General features: G+C 36.0%; 1 protein-coding gene across 7 annotated transcripts in view; it reads right to left on the reverse strand.

Annotated features, from left to right (window-relative positions):
* Positions 1–19246, reverse strand: part of HELZ (helicase with zinc finger) — a 95113-nt gene that overhangs the window by 56832 nt on the left and 19035 nt on the right. For 3 of the 7 annotated variants that reach the window (XM_075169454.1, XM_075169450.1, XM_075169453.1), the window contains exons 2-10: positions 16408–16635; positions 14557–14593; positions 11101–11225; positions 8562–8618; positions 7654–7702; positions 7121–7196; positions 3893–4091; positions 2693–2800; positions 2072–2369 (exon numbers count right to left, since the gene is read on the reverse strand). In XM_075169454.1, the coding sequence (XP_075025555.1) occupies positions 2072–2369; positions 2693–2800; positions 3893–4091; positions 7121–7196; positions 7654–7702; positions 8562–8618; positions 11101–11225; positions 14557–14593; positions 16408–16617 (1159 nt within the window). In that variant the 5' untranslated portion in view covers positions 16618–16635. Of the gene's footprint in view, positions 1–2071; positions 2370–2692; positions 2801–3892; positions 4092–7120; positions 7197–7653; positions 7703–8561; positions 8619–11100; positions 11226–14556; positions 14594–16407; positions 16636–16969; positions 17101–19246 lie in introns of those variants that run through there. The other 4 variants (XM_075169451.1, XM_075169452.1, XM_075169456.1 and 1 more) reach the window with 4 other exon arrangements.

Below are 19246 nucleotides of genomic sequence, written 5' to 3' on the forward strand. Positions count from 1 at the left end.
CGAAGCTTTCTCTGGTACTAACCATACCTCAGATCACAAAGCTCAGTAATTATGCTGGGATTGAGTCCTTGTTTGCTAGAAAGACACACGTTTAATTCCCAGCACTAGAGAGGCTTCCACTGGAAGCCTGACATAAACAGTTCCTGGCACAGATTGCGCATACGATGACCCTTTCTTAAAAAGCACTTTGTACATTCTCAGTGCACAGACAACTTCTCTTAGTTCTCTTTTTCCATAGCAAATAAGGATTTCAAAATGCATAATGGGGGCTCCTCCATTAAAATATTTTAATGTTGACCTTTCTTTCCTGCCTACATATCTAGACAGGGCCCTGAGTTACATGCAAATGTAGAGACCTTGGGCAGCTTTCTGTTTGAAAAGCACTTCCATGAGATCCCAATCCATATATACCAAAAGTAAAAGAAACAATGGAATTGGATACACACCCAACATAGTTACCCCTTTCGCTTGCCTGCTTACACACTTCTTGGACTACCTTAGCAAAAAGCCCAGGGTTTTGTACTTACATTTATCTGTAAAGCACCTAGCACTCTTTTCATTTGAAATAAATATTAGTAACAACCTGCTTGAAGACTTCAGTATCCCTCTGCACACAGACAAGCAACACGTGAAAAGGAAATATCAGTAACTAATGCTAGAGAGTGATCTCTCAACTTCATCCATCACTTTCACGTGGACTTAAATTGGCTGTTCCTTGTATCGCTCTGGTTAGTAGTTAGTTTAAACCAACAAGGACCAAGACCATAGATTGGTTTGACAGTAACTCTCACTTTGCAAATAAGTTACGGCTTGGTTTTCTTGATCTTAAACAGGTTTACAATAGAAGGACACCTGTTCTCCACAAACTCAATGTCTTAGGAAGCCTGTCAGCTGTGATTACCCACATTGTTACATGGAGATCATATAATAGTTCCTGAAAAGACCGCAGCCTTGCTTCTAAGCATAGTTTCTCATTCGCAATGCAATATTCTCTGCTCCAAGAGACATTACAACCTGTAGAGTCTTCCTGCTCTTGGCTACAAGTACTTGGGTCATCTGGAAAGATCAGTTCATGATCTTTGGTATTTGCTATTTACAGTTTCTTTTTGCTAATGTTGCAAATGTTAACCTGTTATATGAAAATAAAGGCCAGGAATAGAAAACTGCTGTTCCATCTTTTTTCCTTCTTTTTCCTATTTTTTCTTCTTCCTGCTTACATCCCACTGCTACAATTCTGTTTCTTTGGTGTTTGTATCTCTCAAATTTTCATAAAAAATTACCATACTCTAGTCCACCCTCTTGCTTGCTGCCAAGTGACATAGTGACCTATATTTAGGTCTCCTAATCTTTTACCATAAATCAAAGTGCTTCCTTCTTTTCTGCACCTCTTCGAACACCTTTCAATTTGTTGACATCTTTCCGATAATGGAGTTATTTCAGGTTTGAACTGAGAGGCACAGATCAATTTCATAAACAGAATATAACCCTTACAGTAACATGTAGTGGTTTGGTTTTTTTTTTTACTGGAACACACACAAGAATATAGTTACACTTTCTTTACATTTTCAAAATTCATGTCAACAGCAATTCATCGAGTTACAAGCCTATACTTTGCCTCTTGCCTTTGACAACCCTAATCAGATGTTGGGGCGGGGGGGGAACCCCACAACTTCTCAGATAGTCTGCTTTAATTAATGAATTACCAGGTGTATTCTTATACAGAAACACTTCATCTCTCTCCTGACCTTTTTCTACATGTTTAACATTTTCATCAATACAAGAATGATTATAAAAACATAAACATACTTCAACTTCCAGTGCTGCCTTCAGACACATACCAAACTAGAAAATCTCAGCATTTTGACAAGATTTAGAAGCCCAGTTATCTGCTTTATTTAGACCCTCTGAAGCTTTTGTCCACTATTTATATTCATATATATGATGAACATAACATACAGTAAAAAACATTCACTAGCTGTTAATACAGATGCTGTTCTGCCCACAAATGTAAAAAGGAAAGAGATGGCATGATAGATTTCTACTATTAAAAAAAAAATTTTTAATACATTACCTTCAGTTGAAGCAGCATCAATCATTACTCGTTGCATGAGGACTGGTTCTAATCCAAAATCAAACACAACAGTTTGGCGAAAAGTTCCAAAGATTTCTGTGTTAAAGGCTATACTGACTTTGTATATATAATGATCTATTCCGTTCTGGACCATCTTTCCTCCTATCCATTCCTGACAGTTTTCTGGAACTTCTTGTGATACCTGGGTAGTGCTGTCTCCAGCAGATATTGCAACGATACTAAAATGTGGACGATGGGCATCATAAAGCAATGCCACTCGATACAGCATTCTTGCAGGCTATAAAAAAAATGCAAGGGTTGAAATGACAGTATGTTGGAAAACCGAAATTATTTCAGGAATATCTTCATTTGCAATCAGATAATGAGAGCTTATAAGAACTCTCAACTTCTCAGAGCAGGTACAAGTCCTGCCTGCTTTCCAGAAATCTGGGCAGTCGAAACATAATCGCCAGAGCTGCTGGGAAAAGAGAGAGAGAAGGGATGGTGCTAGGAAGTTTCTCTATTTTAAGAAGAATTACATAATTGAAATCTTAATCGCAAAAGATGGTGGGCTGCATTCTAGCTATTATTGACTCACTTTCAAAAGATAAGTAGTCCTACCTTACAAGTGAGAGCAAATGTCCATGTCTGATGAGACTTTTTGGTGGTGACAGTTACCGATAGCTCAGGATTATGTTCTACTCTCACTCCTTCTACACATTCACTAAGCTAGATTAAAAGAAAAAGAAGATAACATTAAACTTCTACAGACAGTATCAAAATAAAAACATTCAGGAAAAGGTAGTATTTTTTAACAGAAAGTGGAAAGAACGCTCTCCTAGATTGTGCAGGATTGATGCAAGTCCTGCGTAGGAATTAATGAAAATATATGCTAATTCAGAGAGACAAGCAAGCCAAATGTACTAGATCATACTGTGTAAGCAAAGAATATAACCCTTTAAAGACAATTAACCACAGGACTTGATTTTCAAAAACCAACTTAATTGTAAATGTTTAAAGTAGAACATGATTTCATTTGGAAAGAACAATCTGATACAATGAGGCCCAAAGACTGCATTTCCAGAAGACCCCAGATCTCACTGACGTCAATGAGACTACTAGAGACACCAGGAAACTAGAATCAGGCTTTCTACTCATTAATGCATTTTGCAGAAAGTCCACTCTTCCCACATTTTAATCAACAATAGATGGACCGAAAACTCCTTAGGGTCAGTGGTAAGTAGAGCTGGTCGAATGCCGCAAAAACGTTCTTTGGAATTCCAAACAGCTGCTAAGTTTGATCACATCCATACCCCGCACTCTTCGGTATTCAAACTTTTTTGAACATTTAGGGGACTGGCTGTTCTTCATACAAGTGCCTGCAGCTGCAGGCAAAGCAAAGGAGCCGTGCACAAACAAGAGTATTCTCCACTAAGTCGTGAAAGCTTCGCCGTTTATTGTTCTCCAGTTTAAAAAGTTCTGCCATCTAGTCAAGGAACAGGAACAATACCATGAGACTTGGCTGACCCATCCTGCACTGGGAATAGTAAATATGCAAAATGAACAAGCTGTGATTAACCCATAAACTGTAATTCACAAACTCTGCTGAATTCCTGAAAAGAATAAGTACATTTGCAGAAATCAGCCTAAGTCTCTGGTATCTTTGCAAGAAGACATAGGGCAGGATGGAAAGGGGAGCAAATTGGTTGGACAATTTCTTGGTAAGGAGTAATTCGACCAGCTCTGATAGTAAGGGCCAAAAACAGGCTCATCTGTTAGTTTTAAATATGAGCACATAGGGAAGTAGTATATTTTCCTTACCACTTTCTCAGGAGATAACGAATTCATCCATTTCTCAATCAAGGTTTCCATATAACTGCCCGAACATTGTTTGTTTTCCTTCTGCTGTTTTAATCTGATCAAGCGGGAAGCATATCGTTTTTGCCATTCTGTTAGCTCTTCCTGGGAATGTGCTGAAGTACACTGTGCACCGTACCTGCAGATCCCTTGCTCTAAAAATCTACATAAAATAGGAAAAACGATTATGCCTTGAACTTTTCGGTCTCCAATTAAAAGAAGAAATTTATCAAAATTTTACTTTTAAAGCCAGAAGGACATTCTTTAAGTCTCTCTCACAGAACTAAAGGCAGGTCAGTCCATGTGAACTAATTTAGAAATATATAAACCTACGCAGCATTTCGTAACAGAGGCAGCAGCCTCTCTTACTGCAAAGTCCAGAATAGTATATCAAATTTCTTTGAAACATAGGGGAACACAAGTCTTCTTAAGAAACTTCCAGCTTCAAAGAAGAAAGAATCAAGTGTTTGTACAGCAATTAACACAATGAGATCATGGACCATCCCTGAAATGACGCTGTATTAATATGAATAAAACACTGTTAATCAGGGGCAAAGGGAAGATGTAGCAAATTTCCTTCAATAGTTACGTTATTAGCTGATAAATACTCATTCAGCAGTTTTTCCTGGAGCAACAGTGACATCACACGGTCCTTTCTACTAAATACACCTACACAGAAATCATCTCTCAAGGAAAAGGTTTAATCCTGTTCTTTGTAAAGGTTGTATCAGTCTCAACCATCTATTTTTGCAGAGGTTAAGGATCTGTTAAAGAACAACATTTTTCATTTAATGGCATGTGCTAATGCATCAAAATTAATGATATTCCAAACGCCTGTATACAATTTAAGCATTCTAGTTCTCAGAATTTATTGCAAGTCTGGGCAAGTGCCTGTATAACTTGGGAACTATTTTTATAATTAAACTTTGTATTAAAATTATAAAACACAAGGCAGTAGCTGCACCTTCATCATTCTTCAAAACTGAAGCACTTAAATAGATGACAAAATGAAGAATAAAATGGGAGGGGGGGTAAGTTCTGAAGGTACTAAGAAAGTATTGGTTATACAGAATAAACATCAGGCCAGGAGGCTGTTCTGACTTTGTTTTGCATAAGGAGACTATAAAGAGTTAATGTAAGCATCACATTTATTATAAATAAAGCCAGGCAGGCTGATCTCTGTCTGGATATTAAGTTTACAGAAACTCTGTAAACATAACTATATTTGAATTTCATGTGGATGTCTATGTATATACTTATATTAAGAATCTCTTCCTACAGTGATGAGTTACTGAAAAAAAAAAAAAAAGGATGCACCAAGACTAAATAAATACAGCAAGTCAGACGCCACAACATTGATGAAGACAGCAGAACAGGATCAGTGACTGAATAACCTTTCAGTAGTAAATGTATTATGTAATGTAACGTGAATTAGAATGTGAACTTTGAGCTATGTGATAAAAACAAATAACACCTGCCTATGACATGAAAACCTCGCAGCAAAAGTATCTGGATACCTAGACCACACTTGTATTAGTGATTATAATTTGATTTAGCATACACATTTCCTTTAAGAAAAGTTTAAGTATTTAAAGGTTTGACTGCCCAAATTGTAAATAAAATAAGCATGACGTATATCCCAATGTTACTAAAGGCATTCTCAAGATATGTTCCTTAATATGTTTTAAATTAAAATATTTTTCTTGGCAGTTAATGTCAATATTTTTATTTTAAATTTTCCAATTCACCATTGCATTAGAATACTAAAGTACAATTATGATTTTCATGGCCCAAAGTAAATGGAGTGCAAGTATAAAAAATTGTTGACCTGTTCTTATTAGCTACATAGCAGATTTAAAATCAAGTGGTTTTCCTTTTTGTTATTTAATAGGAAAGCACATTACTTTAAAATTTGTCATCATTATGCAATTTTTCCAAGTTCTCATTGTTCACATTTTAATAGATACTTTTTTTTTCTCATTTTTAGTTTCTTATTTAATACCTCCTGCAATTCCATAGCTTCATTATCTAGAATAAATATGCTCTACTCTTACTGCTTTATGGCACACAGGGGAAAAATAAACAACAGCTTCAAAAATTCATACTCAGTACCTGTAACTGCCTCCTCATAAGGAACTAAAATGTTTAGTCTATGGTCAGAATGATACTGTTCCTATGGATTTACTGCGTAAGGGACATCCTTCTCACTGTAAGGGTTAACAGTGTGCATAAAGCTAATTACAGCTTTAGTGGAAAAATGTTTCAGAGCAATGGTTGGAAACATGGTATAGACGTTACTCAACAGAAAATCATCGTGAGCTAAAAATTGTAAATATCTGCTTTTTAAAAATTACTGAATATGCACCAGATATGACAAAAGTCAACAGGAGTTGCCAAGATTTAGCATCTCTAGAAAATCATGCCAAAAGTAGCCCAAATTCAGCGATTCAGTCATGTAATTTAAAAAGCAGGTCAGATTCCTGCTCATTTTTTTAAATTAATTTTTTTTGCATCAGTTATATATATGGCAGAATCAAGTGCATAATGATAGTTCCTCCCCATATATATTAATACAGTTTTACATAAGTAACGATGATTAACAACACAAACCACAGGCAATATTGACTAGTAGACTGAAAAAGACAAGGAGGAGAAACTCCAACACAAGCCACTGGAGCTTCAGCAAGGCAATTCACCTCTGTGTATTTAGGCTTATGCAAAATGGAAATAATGAGGTCCGGAGGGAAATTCTACAAACTTTTTTCTTATCCAAAGACAAAGACCATCTATCAACAAAGCCCATTTATCTGGAGGCATGCACCCTATCTGCTGTCAAAGCACTTCACTGTGCTTCAGTCTGCTAACACTGTTGTCTGTGGGAACTTTTCACATCTCTGAAATTATAAAAATTAGAAAAGGTAGGGGAAAAAGACAGATGCTGACCTGTCACTAGAAAAATAGTCCTCAAACCACTCTCTCATGAAAATGGAGCTAGTGATTCCTTTTTATAAACTGAGGTGCTTCTGGATAAACTGACCCTTCCAAAAATCTGTGAACGAATCAACTCCTGTTCTAACAGGTACCTCTAACAGAGGTAATTTTCCTGACCTCTTAATCATTCTGTCAGCAGCTAAATGAAAGAGGAAACGTTATGATCCCTTGGAGAATGTTGATATAAAGCAATGAATTTACCTTTTACATAGCGTATATTCTTCACTGCTTGTGACTCCCCTGGGTGGAGGGCGGAACTGCCAGCCATCCCGGGACCCTGCAGAGTAGTCAAAACTTAGGTTACTCTTCTAATTGCCAAGTATTTCTGAGTCGGATAGTAACTGTCCAGGGAACCGTACCTCTAAACATCAACCCAAGAACCGTACCTCTAAACATCAACCCAAAGTGTGTTTTTACAAAAGCAAAATCATCCACCAAAAATTAATTTTCAATCCCTAACAAATTCATTTATAACAAAGGTCCAAAGGCTGTGAAGGCAAGTTTCAAACAATTTGCAGAACGGAGCAGGCTCTCATACAGCACTTTGACTAATAAATAGAAACTTCTGCCTCCAAATTCAGTCAATGATAAGATAATTCTAACTCAATCTCCAGGGCTCATCATGATATTCAAGCCCCTTTTTTGCTTTTTGACTATTATGCAGTGCTGACCATTCAGCAGAATCCAAGTCTTCTCACTACAAAATGAAGTAGCTTTAGAACTGAGTTACATACCTTCTTCTAAATCTTCTACATGATACCCTGATGGTACTTTACCAGCTGCCTATAATGATATAAAAAAAAAAAAATCACAGTTATAAAGGAACACAAAACAATTTCATCAACAAGAACTGCTTTGGCTTCTTTGCTGTCAAAATGTGTTTTAGACCAACCAATACAAAAATATTAATCAGAAGTCTGAAATCACTTCCAGTCACAAACATGAATTTCATATTAACCTAACAACTGGATTGCAGCCGTTGATAAAAGGAATTCTGACAGGAACACTCATCGTTAGAAGAAAATTTTAGAGATTTTTACAAGACCAAATTCCACCCTGTGATCATTTTAATGTGGACTGCAGTAAAGTTTTTAAAAGGCCAAAAGTGTAAACGGTATTGAGATGTCTTTCAGCTTTGAATTTACATTAAAAATAAAGCCCAAATCAACGACAAAGCATAAGAAGGAAAAAAAACAAAACCACAAACCAAAAATGAAGTGGCAATTCAATCAATAGACATGACAGATTAACCTCTAATACAAAAAAAAGCTGACTGAGAGGGCATTTATATTTGTTAACCAATTTCTTAAGTCATGTTTATTACTTCAGAATCATTTCCAACAAAGAAAAATACAATAAATAAATAAATAATACAGATCTAAATGCTTTGAATTCTTTCTACTCGCTACTTCAAGAGAGTCAACAACCTATTAGCATCCTTCTCTATTTTCTCATACATCATGCAAGATTATGATGAAAGGCTCCTGAATAGGTAGGTGGGTAAAGACCAACACACCAGTGGAAACAATGTTTGAACCAGTATGTTCATAGTGAGCCTGGATCTCCTGCGACACACAAAAACAAGCCTTTCAGCTGTTTCAGTTACTGCTCATTATTTTCCCAATAATATGCTCATTATTACCTCTGTTTCAGCAAGAAGTGTTTTCAGTCGTGTCAGATCTTTAGTTACCATCCCGTTCTGGGGGGAGAAAGAATCAAACACATAAACCTTCACATGCATTAAATCACAGCAACAAAGTTCATTTCTCTCTGGACCACCACCAAGGAGAAGGAAAAATGAGTTTGACTTACAATGCACAATTTTAAATTACATACTACATAACACTGAGCAAACATTACGGTGAAAAAAGGGAATTTTACACTGGCCAAAAACAGCACTAGACTTACAGCAAGTACCAATACAGGACAATGCAGGAGAGCAGCATATGTAGAACAACTTGGGGAAAAAAAAAATTTCTGATGAAGTTTAGCTGCCACTCAAGACCAATATTAATAGCTACAATACTTATTGATCGCTATCCTCCACATGCACAGTAGCCCTGGAGGCAGTATAGCCCAATGGACAAGGACTCAGGAGGGCTGTGCTCTATTATCTGCTTGGCTACTGGCCTGCTGGGTGACCTTAGGCAAGTCACTTCACCTCTCCATGCCTCAGTTTCCCATGTGATACTGACTGTCTTCACAGGCTTTGTAAGCTACTGATGAAAAGCACTATATATGAGCCATATGCTACGGTTACTGAAAGACTTTGGCTCTAAAGGAATTAATATAATAAACTTTCACTGCTGTTGCAGTGATGGATTCATTTCTTCTTAAGGATCTACTTTACACATTACTCATTTCTACAATTTCATAACTCCTTCTGCTCTGATGTAGATAAACTATGTAATTTTTGGAGTTCTCTCTAAAAAGCAAAGATTAGACATGTAACTAAAAATAACTGCATATTCAAGTACATCTGAAGTAAAAATCTTTCAAAATTGAATTTATCTGAACTATATAGCTAAGTGTAACAATTTCACACTCATGTAAGTCAAAACTTTGATTAAAGGAACCCAGACCTGTGGTTTTTATTTCAATAATCTCTTGCAGAAATTTAATTACTTGCTACTACATTTGTTAGACTTCTCCACATTTTGACTGTGCTACTGAGCAGCAGAAATTATTATCTTTGCTGAAAACTTACACACTCAACAATTCTCACGCTTAGGCTTTTTTTAAAATTATTTTTTCCCTTCTTCAGCAGAAAGGCTGCAAATTGAACTTGTTGAGCTTAAACATACTAGAGCATAAAAAAGTTAGCAAGAATCATTCACTTAAGTCACTGGGGAGGAAACTGGATGGATTCCAACTCTTCAATAAATTCATTCCAAAACTTTGTTTCATTTCTCCTCTCAGACAATGGCAGAAGTCAGTAAATCAGTTGCTGGTTTTAATATTCCTACTGAAAACAACTGTGTCTAACAACCTAAAGCTTGTAAAAACCTCTCAAATTCTTCTTTGGGATGACACTCTGGAATTAGATACGAAGCTACCTTTATTTGCACAACAACAGCTCAAAACAAGGGCACTGTACATTTCCTGCGATAAGGAGCTTTTGGTTATTTTACTAATTTTTTCTGAAGGCAAGTTTCCTTCGACCTCACCAGGAATTTTTCAGTGAAGCATTTTTTCATTAGAAAACACCAGCTAAACAAAGAAAAAACCCTTTTCTTTATGTAAAAATAACCAATGACGGGGGGGGGGGGAGGGAATGCAGGATATATACCAGACAAACAGAAGTCCGTCTCAAAAACAACCTACTGATTAAGTTAAGCACCAAGATATAGGAGACATGATCCAATTTCAAGGTAATAGGCCCTCCTACAACAGTTTCTGATGTCACTTACACGTTTCTCATGGTCTGACCAGAGCTGCTCTTGTTTGTACTATGACCATGTTTCTGGATTTAGCATCACCAGCAGTTCATGGTGATGAACTGCATGCTATTTAATCTAGATTACAGAAATAAAAAGGACGCTATCCTTTGGAGGCTTATATATGTCTCTAATTTTCCCCATGAGAATAGTCACATAAGAGTCAGAACAGTTACTTACATGGATGGGGTTAAAAGCATCTTTACAAGTTTTGACAGTTCAAGAGTAAAATAGAAGCTTTGAACTCAAACCTTTATCTTCATCTTGAAATGCAAAGCTTTTTTTTTTTCCTGAAAAGCTTTTCATGCTGTCTTACAACTTACCATGGGCCAGTTATTTAAAAGTCCTACCAATAATTTTTTTGCTTTAATGGCTAAACTTCTTGAAGTACACACAAAATGGTGTCAGGTGCAATTTAAAAAAAGTAAGCAAAAGTTTGAGATTTACATTATTCTAGTCAATCACACAAATATGCAAATTATTTTGCATTCCCTGAGGATTCAGACCCAACAATGAAAAAGTTTTGCAAAATTGTAACAACTCTGAAACACTGGTAATGCAACAACCTAAATATCCTGATTATATGTGTGTGCCCATATACTTATCTTTGGTTTTTTCATACAAATCATTTTTGTTGCAACCTGCCAGTCAAACATATGTTCAGAAGTTTGTTATTAAACACATTTTAAAAAAAGGAAAATCAAAAACTGCTTTTTAACTTTTGTAGATGGCAAACCCACTTACCAGTGATTCACCCATCAGTGATTTGGAAAGAACATTAGACACAATTTGCAGCTTCCCTTTAAGATGCATGCAGCAGAGCACTGCACGGAAAGATCCATCTCCCTTGGCCAGCCCCTCTCCCAGCACTGCAACACAAATCAGCAACTATTAGCTTCATCACAGTATACATTTAAATAAACTATATACAGTTTTCTTTCACCTTTAACATGAAAATAAAGTCTGAAACTTGGGTTGAATCCATGGCTTCTTGGAAAGACAAGTCTTGGATGTAAAGGAAGTATTACTTGCTCTTGTCTAATATTAACTTGAAACTTGTCTCCCACCATCTAAGAAATGCTGTACATGAGCTCAAAAAAGGTTGTAATGTTTACATGCTAAAATAGTCAAAAATTAAATATGGGAAGGGTAAAGTCAAATATCTGACACAGACACAAAGGACCTCCTCTTCACAGAAAGGGTAAAAAAAAAAAGCAACCAACAACCTCTCAGTAACACAAACATGCTCAGGAAGATCCATTCATGCTCACAAAAAGCATGCCCTGTCGTTTCCAAATATAGCTAACCTCCTCGTGGTCAATTCCTGCTACTTTAAAAGGGCTTTTATTCACTTACACTGTAAAGTGCAGGATATAGGAACGATTGTTTGAGTCCAGAAATTTACAGGCTCCATGTAACAGAAAACTTTCCTAATGCTTTCTAGCACTGGATCAGATAGCTAGCCAAACAGACACTTTCATTGACACTTCCAATAGTGAAAGGATTTATTTCACAATATAGACGTGCTTCAGACAAGCAGGAATAACACTTAATCATATATATTACCTGTCCAGAAACGAAATGCCAGAGTGACTAAAAAGCTAGTAAGCTAAGCATGTGAGTTGAAAAGAAGGCTGGACAGTTGTTTAAAATTACAGAATTGTAATATATATTACTGTTATTGCAGGCAACGTCAACATCTGTGTTTATACTGCTACTCACGCAGATGCAAACAGCTCCTGCTAGTGCTAACAGGAATTTTACATTCACCACAACTTCAGGATTACATTTTAGAATAATAAATCAAAACTCCTCACTCAACTGACGTTCACACCATTAACAGAAATTGCGTGAAAGACTAAAGGAAAAATAGTCCCACAAAAAACATTCACATAAAAACAACTAGACATCTCTTCAAAATGAAATGGTAACTAAATCCTGTTTATAAAGTGCCTCAAAGATTAGTCCGAATTCACCACTCTGATGATACTGACCACATTTCCGAAAATAGAGCTTACTTCCCAAATCAGAAGTAGCGCCAGAAACAGCTTTAACATGTCTGACAGTTTGCTATTTTAACCTCAAAGATTACATGTCCAATTATGATATTTCACATCATTAACTGCATAGAATTACCAAGCTAACACATACAGTTGCACATAAAAAGTTACAACACGTTAACCAGTATCTTTTGTTAAAGATTTGTGGAATAATTTAACAGATTGTAAGTTATCATCATTCCTTGCAACAGTGCAAGCAGCATACTATAAAGAACATATATTCCTCTAGCTATTGTAAAATGCACTTATCGTTCAGGTTAAAATAAAACACTGTCATAGGTATGCAACATGTCAAGTCTTGTAAAAAGACAGAACAGCAGCTTGAATAAAACTCTGTCTATTAAAAAAAATTGTATCAAGGAAGCGCGAGTATCAGGTTGTCCATACTAAGGTTGTTTCTTCCCAAGGGTATTTCAAACATAAAACTAAAACTAAGACCTTTCAGGATCACAAATGCAGATACTCTAAACTATCAGATGCTGGGCTACAATTGATAACAGCACATCATAGGGAACCACAAACAAATAGTTCATTCATATATTCATAAAAATAGGGGGTGTGTGTTTACAAATATATGTATATATACACACAATATTTTTTATACATACATAAATATGGCATTAATAAGTTGAAAAATGTCCTCAGTTTTAGATCTGGAAAAAATATTTGCAGAACATGCTGGCATGAATTAAGGAAATTAACATTAGACTGGATGCTATTTCTTTGTTACTAATATACATTTGAAAGCTGTTTTTTTCTCTACTTAATTTAAAAAAAAAAAAAAGTAGAGATCAGTGCTCCTATTCCACCCACTTCTATGCCCGTCCAGTGAGAGAAGAAAAACAGTTAACATGACAGTTCCTTTGAGATACTGGTATCTGACACGCATGCCAAGAAAAGGTTTCACAGATGAATGTCACCCATCTACCCCTATGACAAACCCATCAGATCTCATCAATGAGAATACTATTCATTAAACAGCATTCTCTCTCCTACCTCCTTTAACCATCATTCATCTTTCCATATGTCTCTCTCTCACTTTTATTTGCCATCATGAAAGACAACTGTGAGGTTAGTCAGAACATTACACCCTTGGCATATATCAACAGTTAAAAGAAGAGCTTTAAAAAGAAGCAGCTTTTAAAAAAATCCAGACTATTTTAAGAATGGTACTGATTAAGCGATGTTCAGCCTTTTTAAATTTGTTAAACTTTAATTTTACATGTACAGAAAGCAAGTTTACTTTTCTTAGTTATGTTTTGTGGACCTCCGCAAGCAAGCTGCAGAGCCCCACAAATTCCCCAGACTATGACTTAAGTATCAATGAAGAAAAATGCATTTTAAAAAACCAACCAAACAACAAGAAAACCCCACGCAAAACCAGAAAGGAACGATTTCAAGATTATCATTACTAGCACAGGAAATGTCAGAATAGTATATTACACAGTCTGTGTAACAAAACTGTGGTTTGAGGAAATTTCCTTTAAAATTCAAGAGTAGTTAAGGAACTAAAAACTGAAAGGTGGGATCTACCCACCTTTTCTTTCCAAATCTAACCGATAAACTCCGATCCAATGCTTACCAAATCACGTGCATTATACATGAATAACAGAACATTAGCAAGGACGGTTAATTCCTTTAAAAATACCCCAACCAAACAAGGCAGTGAAACATTAAAGGCTCAACTTCAATGTGACATAGGCACATTTGGAAGCTTTAACAAATAGGAATAAATGTAAGTGCATCATCTTGATTTTCTCTGAATTAAGTCCCAAAACACAAACCGAAATATCCACCATGTCCCTAGGAAGAAAGACGGAACAATCAGCTCTCTTTATCTTCACAAGAATCCTAACACTATTAATTCATCCTACATTTGAATACTGAAATATCTATTAGCCAAATAGCACTGCTGTGCCGAAGACATGCATCTGAGTTCTGGTACCTGAACACAAGTTACAAAATCGTGAGATCCCTCAAAAAAAAAAAAAGTAGAAAAAGTATTATAAAGCAGACACATAATTTTAACTAGGAAAAAAAACACTGTTAGCAAACTAACAAATCTGGGCATCAGTTTTAAAAATTCAGACAACTGATTGCAATTTATAACACTATGTAATAAAAAAAGAAATAAGCATACCATGCCTACAGTCTTCATCTGCTTGCCCATATTTTTTCTGAAAGGTAAAACATGAAAAGTTTAAAAAGAGCATTATTCCAGTTAGCATAAACAACTACATGCTTGAATTACAAGTTTCTTAAAACTTTTAAGAATCCATTATCTCTTTTTTTCCAGGGTGGAACATGTAAAGAACATCAGTCACATGTCAAATATATAATTAATTCTTAGAATGCTGACTTTTTCTCAAATTCTCAGCAAATGGTCATTTTAAAAGAGGAACACGAATGGGCAAAGGTATATGTTTATGTACAGGTTTGTATGTGGCTCACACCACCTAGGAAAAAAATACAAAAACTTAACTTTCTTTTCTAGCCACTGTAATTTTTTTTAAACTTGTACTAATATGGTGCTCTTGAAATTTGTAAGGTATGTATTTTATTTTACTCTGTCTCATCAGTGGTGATTTTAAAAATTACTTTGTTTAATAAAACAAGAAGGAAAATTTGGAGATTTTTTTCCTTTTAATTTTTTTTTTTTAAACTTACAAGCCTTCAAGTATCTATATAATTCAAATCTTTAATAGGAAAGTTTTGATTACAAGTATTTTTCCAAAGCCCCTGAAGACTTACTGCAATAATTTTCACTATGGTGAACATCCAGATAGGTGCCTCATAGGATTTTCAAAGGCATCCAGGTCAGAAATGTATTAAATACTGCTAAGCATCTATCTGCATATTGGCCTATGTAAATAATTTTGAGAAGTCAAGTCTGCAGTAACACAACTTACATTAAAAAAAAAACCTTAGTTATTTCTGAATCTCTTCCCCTGAGGAGCCATAAGATAGGTCACATCTTAATTTTAAAAGTTTCCCAATTCTTGTTTTGCACACTGAATAGTCCAATTCAGCTATCTATTTAAAGAATGCTTAAAAATGCTCCCTAATCAGATGGGCAAGATTTATCTTAAAGCTGCCCAGCAAGGCCCTACAACTTGGCCAAACTTTTTCCACTTGGGATGAAACTGTTCACACCCAATATATGAAGATTTGGGGTGGACAAGGCCCCTGTAAATCTGTAATAACATTACCAAAACAGAAAGGTAAGGAAGAATGTAGGTTCATTAAGCAGGTTGTAGGTTTATTCTTAAGCACTGTAATGTCCTTTCCTTTAAGAAAGTGTAGCTCTCTGATGCTTTAAAGGAAGGACACAAATTTGGCAATGGGATCACCTATAATTCAGAGTTATGCCTCCTGCCTTGCATTTACAAACCTTTACAAAGACCCCAGTTTTCACTTCTCATTAAAAATCTGCCAGAGCCTAAAAGTTAAATCTTTCACCAGATGTGCTCTAGCCTAGCAATGGAAAACTAGTATGTGATCACGTACTAAAAGACTAATGTTAGGCCTATGCAAATGGAGCTAAATTAGGTATGAACCGGCTACCTGAATTCCAGCATTTCTTAATTTTGTTTTTTGAGTCTTTAGATTTGCAACCTCAGTTTCATGCTCTTTAAAGATAATTTGGTATGTAATTCAGCATAACTGTACAAATATAATACCCTAAAACCAGATATTTTGCCTTCCTGGAATTTTTTTTCTTTTTAATTTTTTTTTTTTTAAGTATTTTTCTTCATTCTTTTAGAAAACTGTGATTCAGACCCAAACTACTTAGAGGTCCCAATCCTGAAAAATAAACAGATCAGGGAAAGCTACAAGACAGAAGCCTCATACATGCTTTGGCAAGTGGGATTCTGTGGCAAACCAACATGCCAATCACAGGAAAACTCTGAATTTTATTTAAATCTTGACAGTGTAAGATATTTGATTGTTCTTTCCGGTTCACTAGATACTATTAAAGAGTCACACTCACAAGTTGTAAAAAGGAAGCAATTCTATACAGAAGAGTCTCGATTTTGATGCGGTCGATTTCTGCCTGGCATGCCTCCGGGAGGTGAGCTGGGGGGTACTGGCTGAGGGAAAGGAGAGCCTCTGTGCAATGCTTCACTGCCACTTCATAATCCTGCTGCTTAAGAGATTCACATGCTTGTTCACATGACTTCTCTGGTCTTCTGTCTGCCATGACTCAGGGACAGAAATCCTAGAGTGGGGGCAGAGGGGATGATAAAATGTTGGTTAGCTGTATAATGGCAGTGACAACTTGCCAACCAACTTCCATTCCCATCTCAAGGTGTTGTATCACATCCCCTTCGTTTTATGCCATTCGCACTTCCTATCCCAATCCTTCTCACTATCTAACCTCTTCCCAGTCTTCTCTCCATCACTCCCAGCTCTCGGTTTTGATTCTAATTCAAGAAGTTATTAAGCCCGTGACTGATTTTAAGAATATAAGTAGTGGTTTCAAATTGTACAGTCAGCATGGATTTAAGCACTTTGCTACACAGAGGCTTTTGGGCCTTCACTGGCAACACGACCTTTGCTTTGGAAGTAACACAACTCATCCACCAACTGCTCTTCCTCCGAGCCGGCAGCCATTTACTCCAAGACACCTTTCTCTTCAAAGCACTTCTCACCTACGCTCAGGGGAGGGAGCCGCTCTCTCCAGCTGGGTGAAGCACAACGGGGATGGACAAGGATGAATGAGAAAGAACAGGAGGTCAACAGGAAACGGCTTGTCTCTTCCTTCAGTTGGTTTATTTCCATTTCTGTCTGAGCAAGCCTAGATACCCCTGCCACACCAACACCTTTGTGCAGAACGTCTTAAATAATTTTAGAGTAGATATTTTTAGGGGAAAAAAAATTGAAACAGTTGTGATAAAAAAAATCTGTATACAAGATAGACAACATTATCTGCCGATAAACTGAGACAAATGGTTATCCACCAGTAGAAAAGCAAAGCATTTCTATAATCCCTGTCTATATTCTCCCTTCGTTGACATAATATTTAAATATATGATACATATCCCTAGAGACATTGTACTTTAAAGCTGACTTCACAAAAATGTGTTCCGATCACTGAAAGAGGAAAAAATGTAAGAGCACTTATTTTCATTTTTAGCAAGCAGCATACTATCAATATTTGTAATTATCTATCAGCTATTATGATTGTCTCAAATAACTATCTTTAGCCCACTTTAAAAATTCACCGCTAAAAACTTCCTTTATACTTGGTATTTTTAGGTTTTTAACTAAGCTAAGGTAAAGTAACTTCAAGAAGTTAATCTGAAGGTCAAATAAATGCATTTTCTTTATATGAAAAATAATTCACTATCCCACTTTTCTGATTAACACATATATTGCCTAAGCCAATATACAGTAGAAATGTAAACAAGACTTTTCATATATTATACGACATAGTGTTCTATGTGTTCCCTTCCATTCTTAACATTTGATTTTCAGTATCAATATAGAAACATAAACGAATATTGATTTTTCAAGACAATTTTGACTTAAGCCACCTTCCCTTTTACAACATATATATAAAAATTTCTTATGTATCTTCCCAAAAACAAAGGAACGCAAGCATGAAAAAATTTGCAGTTACCCTGATACAAATCTGTGACATATGCCTCTTTCTTAATAATGACCTTGCAAAATATTACCTCATTCATCCAGATATTTCTTTTTCTGCTAAAAGTAAGTTCCCATTTTCAAGCAGAATAGGAATAGGCAAATAGGTTTTACATTTCCATACATATGAGTAAATTCATTCATGGAGTTATTCTATTAATATTAAAGACATTCAGCTGGATCACTTAAGCACGTATTTTCAGTTATATAAATGTTAGGTATTCCTAAGCTGTTTATGGAAGGATCCTTTCTAGATACAACTAAAAATTACATTGATTTCCATTTCATTAACATTTTAGGCCACAGTGAATTTTACAAATCTAGGATTTGCTTCAATAGTAATACAATAGTTAATTGATGTTTTTCTCATGTACATTCTGTTTTCCTCCTAAGGGACTGAAAAGAAAGGATTTCATGAACTCTGCTGTACTTCTGATTTCCTCACTTCCTGGCTGACATATAACCAAAATTCCTTTGACCAAAAGTCTCAGCAGAGCTTCTGTGTGTTTATTCCCGAAGCATTGTTTATACAGAGATCCTACCCTAACCGACAGGCATTTGAAAGCTACATTATCCAGCCCCTCTCCTCCAAGATGGCACCAGGTAAAAGAAGAACATTTTTATTTATCAGTTGTCTTATGCTGGCTGTTTTGATAAATATTGAACTAGTCTTTTTGAGGAGAAGCTGGGTTTTCATGCCCAGAAGTGGCCTACTGTACTGCAAAGGCCACGCAATTTCTTTGGTCAACTTGAAGACTGAAGAGAGCACTTCAGAAGATGTAACTGACCCTAAGCAATAACCTGTGGATTAAGTTAAGTGGAGCCTAAGAGAAATCAGGACCGGGCTGTTTGGGTAACTGGGCTAAACTGAGTCACACTATCAGTATTTCAGAGTGTAATTAAAAAAACCTCTGAAGTCACAGTGCATGGGACACAGTGATAGATAAGGAGCTGCTGCAGCGTAATCTGTTTTTTAAAAAAAAAGTAATCATAACAAAGAAAACAAGTATGTGGACAACATATGGAAAATTATACATTCAGGCTCTCAGATTTCGTTTCAATTCCATTTATATCCATACACGCAGACACAAACATGCACATTTATTGGGTATTTGCACCATCTACTTCAGACTCCAGGTGCTCTAACTGTTCCTTGGAGGCACTCAGCTCTTCCTGCTGAC

This window comes from Calonectris borealis, chromosome 20 (genome assembly GCF_964195595.1).
Source record: "Calonectris borealis chromosome 20, bCalBor7.hap1.2, whole genome shotgun sequence".
NCBI classification, from domain to species: Eukaryota; Metazoa; Chordata; class Aves; order Procellariiformes; family Procellariidae; genus Calonectris; species Calonectris borealis.